At 37.8% G+C, this 16,710-nt stretch overlaps 1 protein-coding gene across 3 annotated transcripts in view; it reads right to left on the reverse strand.

Moving 5' to 3' along the window:
- Positions 1–213: 213 nt before the first annotated feature.
- SYNPO2 (synaptopodin 2) overlaps positions 214–16,710 on the reverse strand; it is a 200,126-nt gene continuing 183,629 nt past the window's right edge. The window contains exon 5 of one of the 3 annotated variants that reach the window (XM_065907624.1): positions 214–4,245. In XM_065907624.1, the coding sequence (XP_065763696.1) occupies positions 3,709–4,245 (537 nt within the window). In that variant the 3' untranslated portion in view covers positions 214–3,708. Of the gene's footprint in view, positions 4,249–16,710 lie in introns of all 3 variants that reach the window. The other 2 variants (XM_065907623.1, XM_065907625.1) reach the window with 2 other exon arrangements.

The raw sequence follows: 16,710 nt of genomic DNA on the forward strand, positions 1-16,710 counted from the left end.
CAAAGGTTCATATAGTCAAAGCTATGCTTTTTCCAGTAGTCATGTACGGATGTGAGAGTTGGACCATAAAGAAGTCTGAATGCTAAAGAACTGATGCTTTCAGATTGTGCTGGAGAAGACTCTCATAATATTAAAAAATCAGTCCTAAGCAAAAGCATGGCCTATGGTAATATGATTAAAATATGGGTCTAAAACCTCTTAACTTACATGTGAAACTGATCATATTTTCAGGTAAGTTGTTTTTTAAGTTTTTAAATGTTGCAGTTAAAATGTTGCCAATCAGCATGAAATTCTTTTAATGTGTCTGGAAGCTGATACTGTAGAAACTAAAATTTAAAAATATGTAGTAGATAAGATTAAATCTTTGGGGTGAAGACTATTTCAAAAGAATTTTTTAATAAGGAAAAACGAAAAGGCTCTTTAAATTGATTTTCAAGTTAATTTTTATTACTAATACAATTTTGATTTTCAGTATGCATCTTTCAAACACAGTCTTTTGGGATAAACAAAGGTAGAAATGTTAAGCTAATAAGCAGGAGAACATAGTCTATTTTAGTAGATGTGTGGACAGTGTAAATACTTCTACTTTGAAAAAAAATCAAATGTGAACATCTACTTTCTCTTACCAATATTTCTACAGTTCCTCTCTAATTATAATAACTGAACCTATTTGATATATTTTTTATCCAAAGTTTCAATTCATTAATGTATATATGTGTATGCTTGAGCCCTAACAGTGTAGCCCGTTCCAATATGAGTGATGGGGCCAAAACATGAGATATAGTCAGATAAGTGGACTAGAATCATGTAGTTTTAAAATTCAAAATACAAACAGTATTTAAATCATCTCAATAATAGATATTTCACACACATGCAATTATATTTTTAAACTGAAGATGGAAAGAAGTGGCAAATTAGTGTACTTCAAGAGAATGCTTTTTAATCATGGTAGCACAGAACTCTTTTACCCCTGTGATTGCTACTAGTAGAACAATGTCTTACAACACATGTGGTATATATTTACAAAGCAGGTGGCACTAGTGGCAAAGAACCTGCCTGCCAACACAGGAGACATAAGAGATGCGGGATGGATCCCTGGGTGGGGAAGATCCCCTGGAGGAGGGCATGGCAGCCCACTCCAATATTCTTGCCTAGAGAATCCCATGGACAGAGGAACTTGGCGGGCTTCAGTCCATAGAGTCGCACAGAGTCAGACATGATTGAAGCAATTTAGCACACACGCAAGCTCTCCTCTGAAAAGACTATTATTTGGAATATAACACAAACCAATTTTATTTATTTATTATTATTTTGGCTGGTCTGTGCAGCATGTAGGATCTTGGTTCCTAGACCAGGGGTGGAACCCATGCCCCTCATAGTGGAAGTGTGGAGTCTCAAACCACTGGACTGCCAGGGAAGTCCCAGACTGATTTTATTTTTGTGAGAACAGTAGTTGTCTAGGCTTTCTCAGCAGGAATCAGTTGTCTACACGGCAGCCTTAGCTCAAGCATTAGCTTGAATGTAAGCAATCTAACTCTACTCCTTTTGTGAAAACTGGAGATAAACACCCATACATTTTGTGATGATTTGACAACACACTTCTTTTTTTCAGAATTGTATCTGCAAAGTATAAGTCCTTGAAACATTGACTTCTAATAAAAATGAGACATTAATTTCCCTGTGAATGAAAAATGTACAACTTTCCTGCCATGTGTTATATTTTCTTTTCTTCTTTTTTTTTTTGATGTCTGGAATAAATTCAGATAGCTTAATACAATGATTATTTTGACCTAGTGCATGCAAAGAGGGACATGTCTGTTTCATAATAATATTTAAGTTTAAAATGTATGCATCTCTCCATTTTGAGTTTGGTGAAAATTTTAGTGAATCATATAATGTATTTAAAACTGGAGTATCTAAAATCGAAGGAATGAAGGAAATAACTGCTAGCATCTATAAAAGAAAAGAACAAAATAGGATATGATCTTGTACAAAATTCCTTCTGTTAAATTCTACATATCTTAAAACATTGACATCTAAAATAACTGAACCACCACAAGGATTTTTATGTGGGGATTCCTGAGAATTGCTGACAGATTAACCAATATACCAGGCTTTTTTTTTAAAATTCCATAGGAACTCTTTAGGAATCTGTAATTATATCTTCTAATTTGAGATATAATTCAAATTTCTATGAAGTACTCTACTTTTCTTAATAATTGAACAAATTAGTATCTGGGTGATTCTATTACCAATAGAACTTACTGTGATTTCTTCAACTTTTTTTTGGTTTGTTTCCAAATAAGGGATTACTTGTATCCTGGCTGTTTTTAAAAAGTATTATTCTGTGAAAGAGACGATCATAATAATAAATTCAAGAGTCAAAAAGTAAAACAAAGCAAAATAATCATATTTAGAAACCTAAGAATGTTTTGAACACTCAAGATGTTTTTATTTTTTAAATATTCTCATACTTGTTTATGATGTAAAGTACTTTGAATTTCCTTGTGTTTAATACTCTGTGGGTGTGACAGTGAGGAGTAGATGTTCAACTGATTGTCTAATGGGCATGCTAACAAGGCATGGGTCATGGAGTTGTGCAAGCAACTGTTTAACTTCCTTTGAATATCCTAATGATGCTTTTCTAAAGAAGCACCACTTGTTACACAGGCTTCTGTGGCATGCTTTCTGTAATTAATAAATGTTCATGACCTACAGTTGTATAATAACAGACACATCCATCTACCACTTCCTTTAATCCATTAATAGCTTTTTTTCTTCACATCAGCCCTCACTCATGTAGCACATAGCTCAAACCCTGCTACCCAACAATTCCTCTTGGACCTTTAATGATATGTTGTAACACCAATGACCAATCCACTTAAACTTAGTTTGATATTTATATGATGAGCAACAAAAATGAATAATGCATCAAAGATCATTTTACAAATGAGAGAAACTCAGTTTAGAATATCAGAGCTGTTAAGCATCTAGGAGATTAAATAATCTGATCTTCTCATCTCACAAGTGAGGACACCTGAACCCAGAGTCTATTCCTGTCTCAGGCCCCTGGCTTTAAATAGATTAAAAATAAATCCTATACCTAAATCTTCTATTCCCCACGCATTACACCACTTACCTCAGAAGTCCAACTGAAATGTATAATTGTCTTACTCTCAAATATTTATTTCTTTCTGAGAATGTCTTTGTCTCAATTCCAAAAACCAAATATGAATGTTACCAGTTTTTAAAATATATTTCAAATAAATGCTTAAAATAACACCAAGGAAATCCTTTTTATATAATTATTACCCATACTACCATTGAAAACTTCTCCATTGTTATATTCCTTGCTGTTACTGCTAATAACAATTAGCATACCATGTTTCATTAATTCCATCCTGGACTAAGGCACATACAGGAACATAGTTAATTTTAATTGAGAAGAGTTTAGTTGCCTAAATTCTCCATATTAATGAAATAAATGGAATTTCTGTGTCATTAGCACAGGAAATGAGTTCTTTAAAGAAATTCTCTATGCATCTGCAGAGAAGGACGTGATTTACACTCCAGTGTGCATACACACACAGATAAATGACCTATGAGAACAAGCCAAGATCAAAAGTGAATCTAAACTATTAGAAAAGTGAAAAACACTGCAAAGAAACATAAAAAAATCTAGGTGGCGTGCAACCAGTTCTGCTAACTTCATGTTTGACGTCTCCATCCCCTCGGGTGTGGGTTATAGTTGCAGTTGGTTATGGAGAGACAATAATCAGACCTGGTCTCCAAGGACATTATTTCAGAATCGTTTCTGGAAGGCTGCCTGTAATATGCATGCGGTGCCTGTGAACCATACTGGGAGCTAGGCATACTATAATTGGGTAGGGATGAAACATTATATTCTTGCTTTACAAATGAGCCCACACTGGGTTTCTGGGTTTGAGGGACATAGGACAGTCTTGCATTCCATTCCTCAGACGGCCCTGGAAGCACCTTTCTACGAGCTGCTGAGACCACATTTGCCACAATGGACTCCTGAATGTTTCTGGGTCCAAAGGCCTCATCCACTAAGCCAAGAGGAGACTTGGCTGCTGCTTCCCAAGGAGTCAGTCTCTTCTTTGCTTCCTCTAGCCCATCAGTTGGTTTGCTAGTGTAGCCGTAAGCAGGCTGGTATAACCAAGGAGATGTTGCAGAGATGGCAGGTGGGACTGGTCTTCCAGGAAGAGAAAGAGAGCGTCCAGTCTGCTAGAAATAATGAAAATGTTAATATAGCTCATTCATTTTGGTTTATGCTGATTGGCTGTTATTCCAAAGCATTCTCCACACCATTACTAAGCACTATAAAAACCAACAAATCCCCACAATGTTTATAATTAAAACCAAAATAGGCTGCCTCTGCCTGGCATATTATTAGTGCTGGTCTGGGACTTGACCTTCCTTTAGGACCTCCATCTTGCTCCACTTTTCTGAACCCATAGCTCCAATTGCTACCATCTTTCTTAGGCATCACCACCATTGCAAGCCCCCTGTCATCACTGGGACACCCTTTTTCTGTCTACCCTCTTCATATTCGTATCTACATCCATAGCCCACCCTCATTCCAGTCCTGTTTTTCTAATACTGAATAAGCATAAGTATATAAATAACTCTGGAAACAGACCATGTTCTACTGGACTTTGTACTTTTTCCAAGTGACTTTTAATATTTTGTCTTATTTTTATCTTATTCAATATTTCCCGTTTGGTGGAGTAGATGACATTTTTTCCAACCACGTTCTATTTATATATTGATGAAGACCACATGGATCTTTATTTCCTGAGTGTAGTATATTGCCTGTGTCTCTGCAGGAAACAGTTCAGCCACTTGTTTCATTTGTGCTTTGGTTCCTGTTATGCATATTACATGCCTTATTTCTTTGAGAGTGTGTGTCCCTGAAATGTTCCCTTGTGTATACTATATGTTCAGTTTGTCTAATATCATGAAATACAATTTACTGAAAGCTTTTACTCATTCTGTATTTCCAGGGACCTGTGAAGAAAGCTGAGTGTTGAAAAATTGATGCTTTTGGACTGTGGTATTGGAGAAGACTCTTGAGAGTCCCTTGGACTGCAAGGAGATCCAACCAGTCCATCCTAAAGGAGGTCAGTCCTGGGTGTTCATTGGAAGGACTGATGCTGATGCTGAAACTCCAATACTTTGGCCACCTCATGCGAAGAGTTGACTCATTTGAAAAGACCCTGATGCTAGGAGGGATTGGGGGCAGGAGGAGAAGGGGACGACAGAGGATGAGATGGCTGGAAGGCATCACCAACTCAATGGACATAGGTTGGGGTGGACTCTAGGTGTTGGTGATGGAGGCCTGGCATGCTGCGGTTCTTGGGGTTCCAAGGTGTCAGACACGACTGAACGACTGAACTGAAGTCTGGTTGTACACATTACTTCCTTACGTATTCCCATTTGCTTGAGACTCAGGAAAACTCCTGGCAAAAAGTAGCAAAGGCACACTTAGGAGAAATGAATCAACTTGGGAGTATCATAACATTTTGTTTCTTGAACAAAAAGCATAGCCATGCTTTAAAATGTGTTCAAATTGCATAAATGGTTTCAATATCTTTTCTTTCTTTATCAAGTTCTTATATTTAAAATGAATAGCAACACCTAGATTTGGACAAAATATCTCAGATTAAAATGTTTGTTTTTTGTTGTTGTTGTTCTGTTAGGCACACAAAGGTAGGTGGTTCATTGTTGTTTTGCATATAAAGCATAAGAGAGTCAATTTAATGGATCTTGATTCTCTCTTTTTAATCATTGAAACTTTAATAATAATGGAGAATTCCCTGGCAGTCTAGTGGTTAGGACTTGGTGCTTTCACTGTAGGGGCCCCGGGTTTTATCCCTGGTTGGGGAACTAAGATCCCACAAGCCACAGGGCATGGCCCAAAACAAAACAAAACAAAAAACACTCCTAGTAAAAACTTGTTTTCATTAATCTCCTTCTCTTAATCTAGATCCAATAAGTTACTATTTAAGGGTTTGGTTTCTATTCCACATTATTAATGCATTCGTTTCATTCATTTAACAAAAATTTTATTGAATTCCTAATATTTCTAGGCATTTTCCTGTGAACTGAAGATTCAAAGATGCTTCAGATAAAGTCCATGTCCTCAGGAAGCACACAATCCAGTACTGTTTTTTAGCTCTGCAGTTGTGAGTTAGTCAGTCAGAGGTCAGTTTAGAGAAGAGACTCATTACCTCTATTGACAGAACCAATAGTTTTATACATTAAGAAGTATTAACATTCAGTATGATTAAGGGCTTCCCAGGTAGCATTAGTAGTAAGGAACACACCTGCCAATGCAGGAAACTTAAGAGTCACAGTTTCTATCCCTGGGTTGGGAAGATCCCCTGGAGAAGGGCATGGCAACTCACTCCAGTATTCTTGCCTGGAGAATCCCATGGACAAAGGAGCCTGGTGAGCTACAGTCCACGGGGTCGCAAGAGTCGATACGACTGAGCAACTAACACACACATACCCAACCTTCCGTATGATAAAGAGAAATTAGCTCTTATTTCCCATAGGCATGTCTTTGTCTGCCTTTGTCCTTACCTCTTTTCTGAAAAGAAACTTAAAATAGCATTGAGTTTACACACACACAAAGTCTTGTAGAATAGACATATGCTAAATATAGCAGCAGTGCAGTGACCTCAATGAACAAAATGACTGCTGCTCTTCTACATACTCCTCAGTCTGCCAAATGTGACTTCATGCTCCTTTAAGTGCTAACAATAGAATAAAATTACAAATTGTCTTAGGTTAGACATGCACCTGTGGTATAAACAAATAGTTCTTTAGGTACATTGTTGTTTCTGTTCATGCCAAAAATATTTCAGGCCTCTAGTTTCTGCCTGCACCCAAACCCCTAATTCTAACCTATTTCCCCAAAGCAATTTTCACATCTTGTTCTTTGGTGCTATTTCTTTCTGTCAATCTCTGTCCTGAGGTTCATACTGTTCTCTGCTTGACTGGCTAAATGAAGCCATGTGATCCATCCTGAGCCAGAAATGACCAAAGGGACCTGAAAATAACAGAAGTGTTTCTTCTATTTTGGAGTTTGGAGGTCTGATGGTAGAATCCTAGCATATCATGGGTTAGATTCTGGATTGGAATTTCTACCTTGGATTGCATTATTATCAAAAGAATTAAAAGTTTTGATATGAGAGTGCTTAACTGTAACCAATATGTTAAATTGGTTATTTTTTGTGAATAATACATGATGTGCCATCAAAATGCTTCTTTCTTTTTGTCTCCTACTACTCTTTAATTTTTTTTACCATAAAATTATTTTATTATTAATCTATACTGGATTAGATTAAGAAATCTATCTTTTAATAAAAGAAATTTTTTCATTGCTGCTGAATGAAAACTTAGGTCCTGTGACATTTGACTTCCTTTTAGGATTAGACCATTCATCTTAAGTTACTCAAACCATTATGTTTTAACTTATAATATTCCAGCCACTGGAATAACAAATTTAAGTCTCCTCTTATAGGTCAATCTCTTCTCCTTCCCTAACTAGGGCTCATTTACCTTCAGGGAAGGCAATGTGTTTAGCTTCTTCATGCTTTTCTCCTCTTCCTCTCCCAACTTGCTAACCCTAACTTTTACCCTGAGGTGAAAGTGCAAGGATAGAGAACAAGAAAGAGCAGAATTTTTTTTTACTTTATATAGTAACATCACATTCTGGCTTGTCCCTCTCAGAGCCAGGGTGGCGCAGAGAAGAAAACTTCTAAGGGATATTTGAAATCCCTATCACTGGGGACATCTTGTCTGTAGTCCTTGATTAACGTCAGTTCATCTCAATTCTAGAGTTGACTCGTAACTCAATCTACAACCCCTAGAAAGCTGTCTGTCTACAGCTTGTAGCTACTAGGGTCTGTTTGCACCCTTGGACAGGCCCTGGGACAACCCCATCCAACTCTGCCTTCCTTCTGCCCTGCTCTGGTCCATGGGAAACAATCACATCATTTGCCCTTGGGAGTTCAGCAGCAAATTTCCCAATTCTTTGCCAAAACAGTTTTTCAGACCATCTCTCACTCTATAGATATCCTGGGAGGGAGTCAGACCCCAGCCCACTCTGACCTCCCATCCACCCCCTTGCTGACATCTCATACAAAGGCCTTTAACAAGCCACTTTGACTCTCTTTCCTCACAAGGCTGGAAGTGAGAGGGCAGGGTCCCCCAACTCCATCTACTCTAAACACACACCTTGATCTACAGACTTCCAGAATTCCACCTCACAAAATCCTTTCTTCCTGCCAGACTCTGACCCCCTTTAACAACCTGGACCTGCCTCAGGGGTTCAAGAATGGTAGCAGTCATGTGCTCATCTTTGAGCACACTGGGGATACTCATGTCTCCTGTTTTCCCTGTAAAGTCTGTGTTTATCTGGGATCTCACTTCAGGGTGCAGCATCTCTTGTATTTGAGGGCCTAGGAGGAAACATCTACTTTTAATATCCTATTATATAATATTATCATTTCATTAGAGAGTATAGTTCTTACTTTCTTTTTGAAATGAAATATAGGCTAAAAATAAAATATGTGTGTTTGTTTGTTTTCCTAGTAACATCAAATAATCTTGAGTTGAAACCTTTACCTCATCCAGGCCTTGCTCTAGAGAAGGGAGCTCACTAGTTTCCAGGCCATCTCAGTCTTTAAGCTCTAAGTGTTGAGAATGTCTTCCCTACATTGAAGCAAACTTTGCCTCCCATAACTTTACCCCATTGATCCCAATAACATAGAATGCATCTACTTACACTTCTATCCAGTTATCCCTTCATATATTCCCAGTTACTTCCATTCTCTTGGAACCCTTCCCTGTCCTTATACTATTCTTCACTTTTCCAACTAAGGGGAAATAACATCGATGGTATTCATTCTCTCAAGTTTTCTACATTTTTCTTTTCCTAGTTTTTAGATAAAGCTAATGCAATGATAATATCTTGATCTCCTTAAGTAGATGTACTTAAATAAACAATCGCTAGAAGCAAACCAATGAAGATATCATTCAAACTGACCAAATTGCTATGTCCTCTGGCAGGTCACATAGTTAATATTGGACTTACTAACAGAAGTCTGTGTGTACTTAGAGTAATGTGTCATTTAAGTGTTGAATCTTGAGAGTATATGTCAGTCTTTAGCTGGTCCAATATAATGTGAATTGAAGGCTATGAGCGTTTGCACTGAACTCACAAATCGCCTGATGTTACATATTCCCATCAAAAGAATAAACTGGAAGTGTTTTCCTACCTCTGCCTTTAATAAGAGCCACCACTACTAGATCACTTACTGTGTGCCCAGTGGTGATGCTTAATTGCTTTATGTGGAATATTTCATACAATCCTTCATATAACCCCATGAAGTAGGCACTTTTAAAATCCCTGTTTTCCAGATGAGGACAGTGACACTTAGAGAGGCTAAGTAAGTTCCCTGAGGGTAGAAGGCTAGTAAGTTCTGGTGTAGGGGGAGTTGAACCCAGGCAGTCTCATATGAGGTTTCTTAATCAAACACATATGGCACTATACTTGCAATGAAATTGTTTAGAAAAAAAAAATTATTTTTCTCCAAAAAAAAAAAAAAAAAAAAAAAAGATTTGAGGGACTCCCCTGGTGGTCCAATGGTTAAGACATTGCCCTCCTCAGGAAGATAAGATCCCACATGCCAAAAACCAAAAACAGAAAACAAACAATATTGTAACAAGTTCAATAAAGACTTTAAAACAAATAAAACATTGCTTTAAAAAAGGGGAGGGGGGGACTTCCCTGGTGGTGCAATAGATAAGAATCCACAATTACCGAGCCCCTGTGCCGCAGTTACTGAAGACTGCATGCTTTAGGGCCCACTGGCCACAAGTAATGAGCTCCTGTGCAGGAACTGCTGCAGCCCGTATGCCCTGGAGCCAGCAAGTCGCAGCTGTGAGCCTGCAGGCTGCAAGTGCTGACGCCTGTGCAGCAAGAGCCTGTGCCCTGCCTGCCACAAGGGAAGCCCAGGCACCACTGCAGAGTGGCCCCGCCTCCCGCAACTAGAGAAGCCTGCACGCAGCTAAGAAGACCTAGCGCAGCCAAAAGCAGGTGAGAAGTAAAACAAGCAACGAGCTCAAGTAGATAAGCAAGAAATAAACAAACAAGCAGTGCATACAAAAAAAAAAAAAGAAATTTGAATCCAAGAAAACTAAATTGAATGAGACTTTAGAAAGTTTGGAAAGGGACATTGAAATCTTAAATTTGGATTAATTGATATTGGCATCTTGCCAGTTGCCACAAGCACCAGTAGGCACAGTGCATAGGGATATACCACATGAGAGGCATTCCCTCTCTCTGAAGGGGAGACAGGGCTCTCTGCTTTCAGGTCAGCTGAAAAGCTCAGAGGATCTGGGGGCCGTTCTCCATTTAACATGAACCATCTTTTATGTCAATTAGATGTTGACTTATACACATAGCTTGTTAATGAAGTAGCTTAGTAAGCTTCCTTGTTACACAGTCTGGTAACCAATTTAACTTGACATTTTAAAAAAGGAAAGTTCAGCTGAGGTTTGCCTAGGACAAAGAAGTGAATTCTAAAGCAATGCAAATTGCCCTAGAAGCCAAAGAAGTTAAATGTGATATACTGATACATGCTTTGAAGTTCAAACTATTTCTTACCATAAACCTTAAAAGCTAAAAGAATTGTCTTGACTGAAATCCTGCTCACACATGCACAGTAGAGAGTCTCCAGCTGACAAATATTATTTCAACTTCTTTCTCTCTAAACATATATGAACAGTAAACACACATGATATCCTTTATCATAAACAGATTCCAATAATAGCCAACAGGAATAAATGGCATTTCTTTTGTCTTTTAAATCACTGGTTAAAATTTCTACAAACCAGGGATCCATAAAGGGGCACATGGGTACAAGAAGGCACCAGGTGTTAGCCAGTTTTCTATTTGCTCAGGTCAAAATATCACTATTTGGAGTGATTGTTGACCCCACACCTGAACTGTCAGCTTTAAAACACGTCCAGCATCTGAACATTGCCTACCTCTTCCATTGGTACCATCCCAAGCTAAGCCATCGTACTCTTTTCCTGGATGATTGCTGCAGTCTCTCAGTTTCCCGGGTTCACCCTTGCCCCTTTAGCCTGTTCTCAATATGGCAGCCAACATTATCTTGTTAAAAACCTAAGTCAGATTATGTCACTTAGTCCTCTGTTTAAAACTCTGTCATGGGTTCTCATTTCAAAACAGAACTCCAGGTTCTTTCACTGAGCCACAAGGCCCTACAGGACTGCTGATTTCACACCTCGTGTACCTCTGATTTTATATCTCCTGTTCTGTCGCTCCCACTTTACTCCAGCCACACTGGCCTCTTTGTTATTTGAATAGATCAGGTCCACTTGTGTCTCAGGGCCTTTACACTTGCTGACCCTCTGCCTGGAACACAGAACTCCAGGTATCACCATGACCCTACTTCATTTCCTTTGGGCCTTACTCAGATATCATATGATCACTATTGACTGTTCTCAGTCTCTCTCTCTCTTCTCACCCTCAAGATTCCCTCTCCCCCTTGCCACCTTTATTTCTACCCTTAGGCTGACGCCTATCTAACATAATAAGTATTTATTTAATTATTCTGTGTATCTGCTTCTCCACTCTAGAATTTACCTCCATCCAAAGTAGGGGTTATTGTTTTACTCATTTAGACATCCCTTGATCTAGAACAGTGACTAGCAAGTAGATGTTTCATAAGCATTTGTGAAATGAATCAACAATTTCTGTATCAGACTGCCGTAATCAGGAACTGTGGTTATCTTTACCAAAGTTTTTGGTCATGTCCTAAGATGTAGCCCTTCTCACCTGTCAGTTACACATGGTGAGGGCTTCACACAAATAGACCCATTTCTGCCATCCCCAATACATGCACACCAAGATGTCTGGCAAAACAGATAGGATTAATCAACATTTACAGACAAATCAAAATTTCTAAACAGGTAAAAGATTTTAACATGTTTTAAATAAATGATTTACTTTTAGGTCAGTGGAAGTGTGAGGGTTTTAAACTGCTTTAATTCTCTAAATGATAAAAGTCATGGAAAATTATACATGAATCCTAAAGAAAGCCCAAAATCTATTTGTAAGATTTAAAAATTAAGACCAAAAAAGAAAAAGATAATGGAAATTGGGATGAGTTAGAGTTGTAGAAGAAAAAGTTGAAAGTTAATTTACCACTGAGATTGCAAACAGGTATAGGAAATGGCAGTTTTAGCTAGCTGATCTCTTAGGTGCCCTTCCAGCTCTAGAGAGTCTTCACTTATAATTTCCCTGAAAGTGGAAGCAGGTCAACATCAGAAGGAAGTTCTCCATAGGAATATAGAATTCCTTTATCTAGAGATCTTTAAATATAGGACAAATGCTCCCTTGAGATAATTTAGATACAGTTAGGTAGTCAGAAGAATTTTAAGGTTATTTTTGTTCTAGTCTCTTAATAACAGTGTCTATTTCCTGGGACCTGTCTTCTCAAGTGAATCTTAAATCTTTTCCTACCGAGTAGAGTTTTTGGGAATTCGGTTGTAGCTCTCTCTTATCAAAAAAAAAAAAAAAAAGAAAGAAAGAAAGAAAAAAAAAATAGAAGCGTGTCCATTTCTTTAGATAGAAATCAACAGTATTAGTCTGCTTACTAAGAATGTACAGATAAGCAGTACAGATGGCTCAGAGGTAAAGAAACTGCCTGCCAAACAAGAGACTCGGGCTCGATCCCTGGGTTGGGAAGATCTCCTGTAGAAGGAAATGGTAACCTGCTGCAATATTCTTGCCTGGGAAATCCCATAGACAGAGGAGCCTGGTGGGCTACAGTCCATGGGGTCGCAAAAGCATCAGACACAACTTAGCAACTAAACAACATTTATCTTAATTCATCTTAGACTATCAGATTAAATTTTGGGTTCTAAAACAATAGACTTTAAAAAAATATAGCTTCATTTTAGATTTGAAGACAATCTCTTTGTGAGAAAGAGTAAGAGTTCTAACTGACAATAGGAGCCAGTTGTATGGAAAGAATGTGAATTTGGACGTCACATTGGCCCGGGAGACCTGCCTTTGCCTCTTTTTACCCATATGATTCAGCCTCTCCCAGCCTTACTTTCATTGGTTGTAAAATGGTAAGAATGCTGGCTAGTTGCTTCAAGATTATGGGTAGAGTAGAGATTGTGTTTATAAATCAAATGCCACGTAATTGTGAGAAGAGTCTGCGAGGCCTTAAAAGGTGTCAGAGACCTGGTAGAACCTTTTGTTCAAGAGGCAACTGCATAGGCAGGCTGCTGACCCAGGATAAAAATAGGAGGAAGCTGCCTTTGAAGTGGCATTAGCACCGCACTCCTCAGATACTGCTGTGCCAGCCACTGCCTCCCTCCTGCCAGAACGCAGGCAGCAGGGTGAGCCAGAAACATCACCACTGACCTCATCTCTCTGCAAGCTCTGGGTGGGCCAAAGTATAGACTTCTCAGTCTTTTTTGACCTTCTGTTATGGAAGAATAAAAATAACCACATTTAACTTAATGTTGAAGACTGATGTTTAGACAGAAATCTATGCATTTATTTCTGTGGTCCCTTTCATCTTAGAAGCAATGATAACAACCCACTACAGTATTCTTGCCTGGAGAACCCCATGGACAGAGGAGCTTGGCAGGCTAAAATCCATAGGGTCACACAGAGTCAGGCATAACTGAAGTGATGGATGCATGCATAGAGTTTTTACTCTGTACTAGTCACAGTAATAAGCATTTTTTGTCTATTAACTCATTTAATCCTCCCAACAATTCCATAATCCCCAATTTCTGCAAATAAGGAAACTGAAGCAAAAAAATTAGGTGATTTACTTGAAGTCACACAGCTCATGCTTGTAAAGGGAAATTGAAAAATTAATGCTATAGGTAATAAAAATTTATGTAAATAATGTGTTTTAAGGCATTTAATCTTTTAGTGGAAAGACATAATGCTACTACACAGCAGTTTTTGCCCTCTCACTTTCCATCATCTTCAGAAAAGAAGTATATCACTCTAAAAATTATAACCTGTAAAAATACTCCTGCTAATATAGACTGTGTTCTATTTAAGTAACTGAATTGCCATTTTAATTTTTTGTAATTTTTGGAGAAAAGCCTTACTTAATTCTTGGAGAAAAGCCTTACTTAAGTATATTTTTATAAAAGCCTACTTCAATTGCTTTGAACAGAAAAATAGAATCTTTCAAACACATATCAAACTGTTTTCTGATGTTTTCTCCTCAAAGTTTTAAACAGTAACAGTTAAATAGATTCCCACTATAGAATGCAAATTGATGTAGCTACTATGGAGAACAGTAGGGAGATTCCTTTAAAAAGTAGGAATAAAGCTACCATATGATACAGCAATCTGACTACTGGGCATATACCCTGAGTAAACTATAACTGAAAAAGACACATGTACCGCAATGTTCATTGCAGCGCTATTTACAATAGCTAGGACTATTGTGAAAGCAATATAGTAAATATTGTAAAAGCAACCTAGATGTCCATCAACAGATGAATGGATAAAGAAGTTGTGGTACATATATGCAGAGGAATATTACTCAGCTATAAAAAGGAATGAATTTGAATGAATTCCAATGAGGTGGACAAACCTAGAACCTACTATACAGAGTGAAGTAAGTCAGAGAAGAACAAATACGGTATATTAAGCATACATATGGACTCTAGAAGGATGCTGCTGATGGGCTTACTGGCAGGGCAGAAATGGAGACGCAGACGTAGAGAACAGACTTGTGGACGCAGGCTGGGAAGGAGAGGGTGGGACAATTGGAGAGAGGGCGTGGAAACATACTTACTGTGTGTAAATCAGACAGCCAGTGGGGATTAGCTGCATGAACTCACCAGCTCAGAGGGATGCTCTGTGACAGCAGGGGGTGGGAGGGGGTCTCCAGATGGAGGGGACACATGTCTACCTATAACTGATTCACACTGACGTATGGCAGAAACCCATACAATACTGTAACGCAGTTATCCTTCAATTAAAAAGAAATATTTTTTTTCAAGTTATATAGATTTCCACTATAGAAAAGAGTGAATGATAGGAAAAGTTCAGCTCTCATCAGTTTCTAGAGAGAATTTCACAATAAATAAATGTGTCGATCCTGTATGAAATAAATGAATTTTTGACCTTGTGGGAGGGTTTTGTAGAGAAGAATTATCAGTGCCTGGTATATAGAAAGCACTTCATAAAAGATAGTCATCTTTATTAGCATAAAATTAATATTTATACTATATCTCATTTGAATTACATTAAATTGTCAAACCCACTTAAAATGTGTTTAACTGTGTGAATATACCTTTAGCTGTTCATAATATTCTAAACACCTTTCTTTCCTGAAACAAATCCAGGCAACCATCTCCTTCCTCACTCATTCACAAGAAGAAAAGTTACCATGAATATGCATTTATCCTTAGAAGGAAAGTAGGAATAAGAGATCGTTTCTATAGCTTATGTACCTGCTATTTGAAGTAGTGCTAATATCACTTAAGCAAACTTGTTTCCCAGTTAGAATGCATTTTGCTTTCTTTGAGGAAAATTTATCAGCTAAGATATTAAGAATTCTTAAGATATATGTGGGTGCTAGAGAAAAACTTGCTTGGGCCCTTTGCATGGTAACATTCTCCAGATTTCCCACTGGCAGATTTTTAAGCAATCCTACTGTAACAACTCCTGATTACATTTATAAAACTGGAAAATCAAGCTGCTTAATGTTAGTGACAGACACATCAACAACTACACAACATGTGACATTATTTCATAAGGATGTGGAGGATACAGCATGGGGCAAATGACTTAAGTGATCTTTGTAACTGTTTTTCTATTAAGTTTCCAAGTTTATTAAGTGGATACTTTGATTCTTATTCTGCCCGCCCCCCCCACCCCGCCCCGCCCCGGGGAAAATGTTTAACACAATGTTTGTTGGGAAGTTTAAGATTTAGCACCAAATCATATTTATGTTTCCTTTGTCAAAAACATGGTCCCAGAGTGATGTTTAAAATTGGGAATAAAAAAATATAAGCCTTCATCTGGGAAATCACCAACTTGTTTTCTTAAGTACAGAGGAGATAAAAATTTTGCTTAATTGCCTAACCATAGCTCTCTGTTACAAGTGATAGATTTTACTTAATGATGTCTTTCTTGTTTGAGGGAATTTATACAGTAATTTCATATATGTCATTTCATTTTAAAGACAGGAATGGCATAAAGTGGGATTTTCAAATGAATAGATAAAAGACCACTAAGGGGGATAACAGATTAAAGCAGAGTGTACAGTGATAGCCCTGATGGTGTGCTTTTCAAATGCAAACAGGAAATACAGAAACATCTTCTAACAGAAGAGTCCAGGTACCTTCCTTCAAAATAGGAAGTATTTACTTTACTTGAAAATACTAATCCTGGGTATAAATGTAATCCCACGAATGGTTCAAAGGGATGTCTCATAAAGTGTTAGGATGGCTGTCTACTTGTCAAACGTTCAAAATTAGAGAGCAAATATTTAACTTTGCCTTTGGCATTAGCTGTTATCACAGCTTTTCCTATTGGCATAGCTTTCTTAAAGCACTTACAAAACAGCAATATATAATTATCTAGACAAAACATTG

Source organism: Muntiacus reevesi, chromosome 16 (assembly GCF_963930625.1).
Source record: "Muntiacus reevesi chromosome 16, mMunRee1.1, whole genome shotgun sequence".
Classification (NCBI taxonomy): Eukaryota; Metazoa; Chordata; class Mammalia; order Artiodactyla; family Cervidae; genus Muntiacus; species Muntiacus reevesi.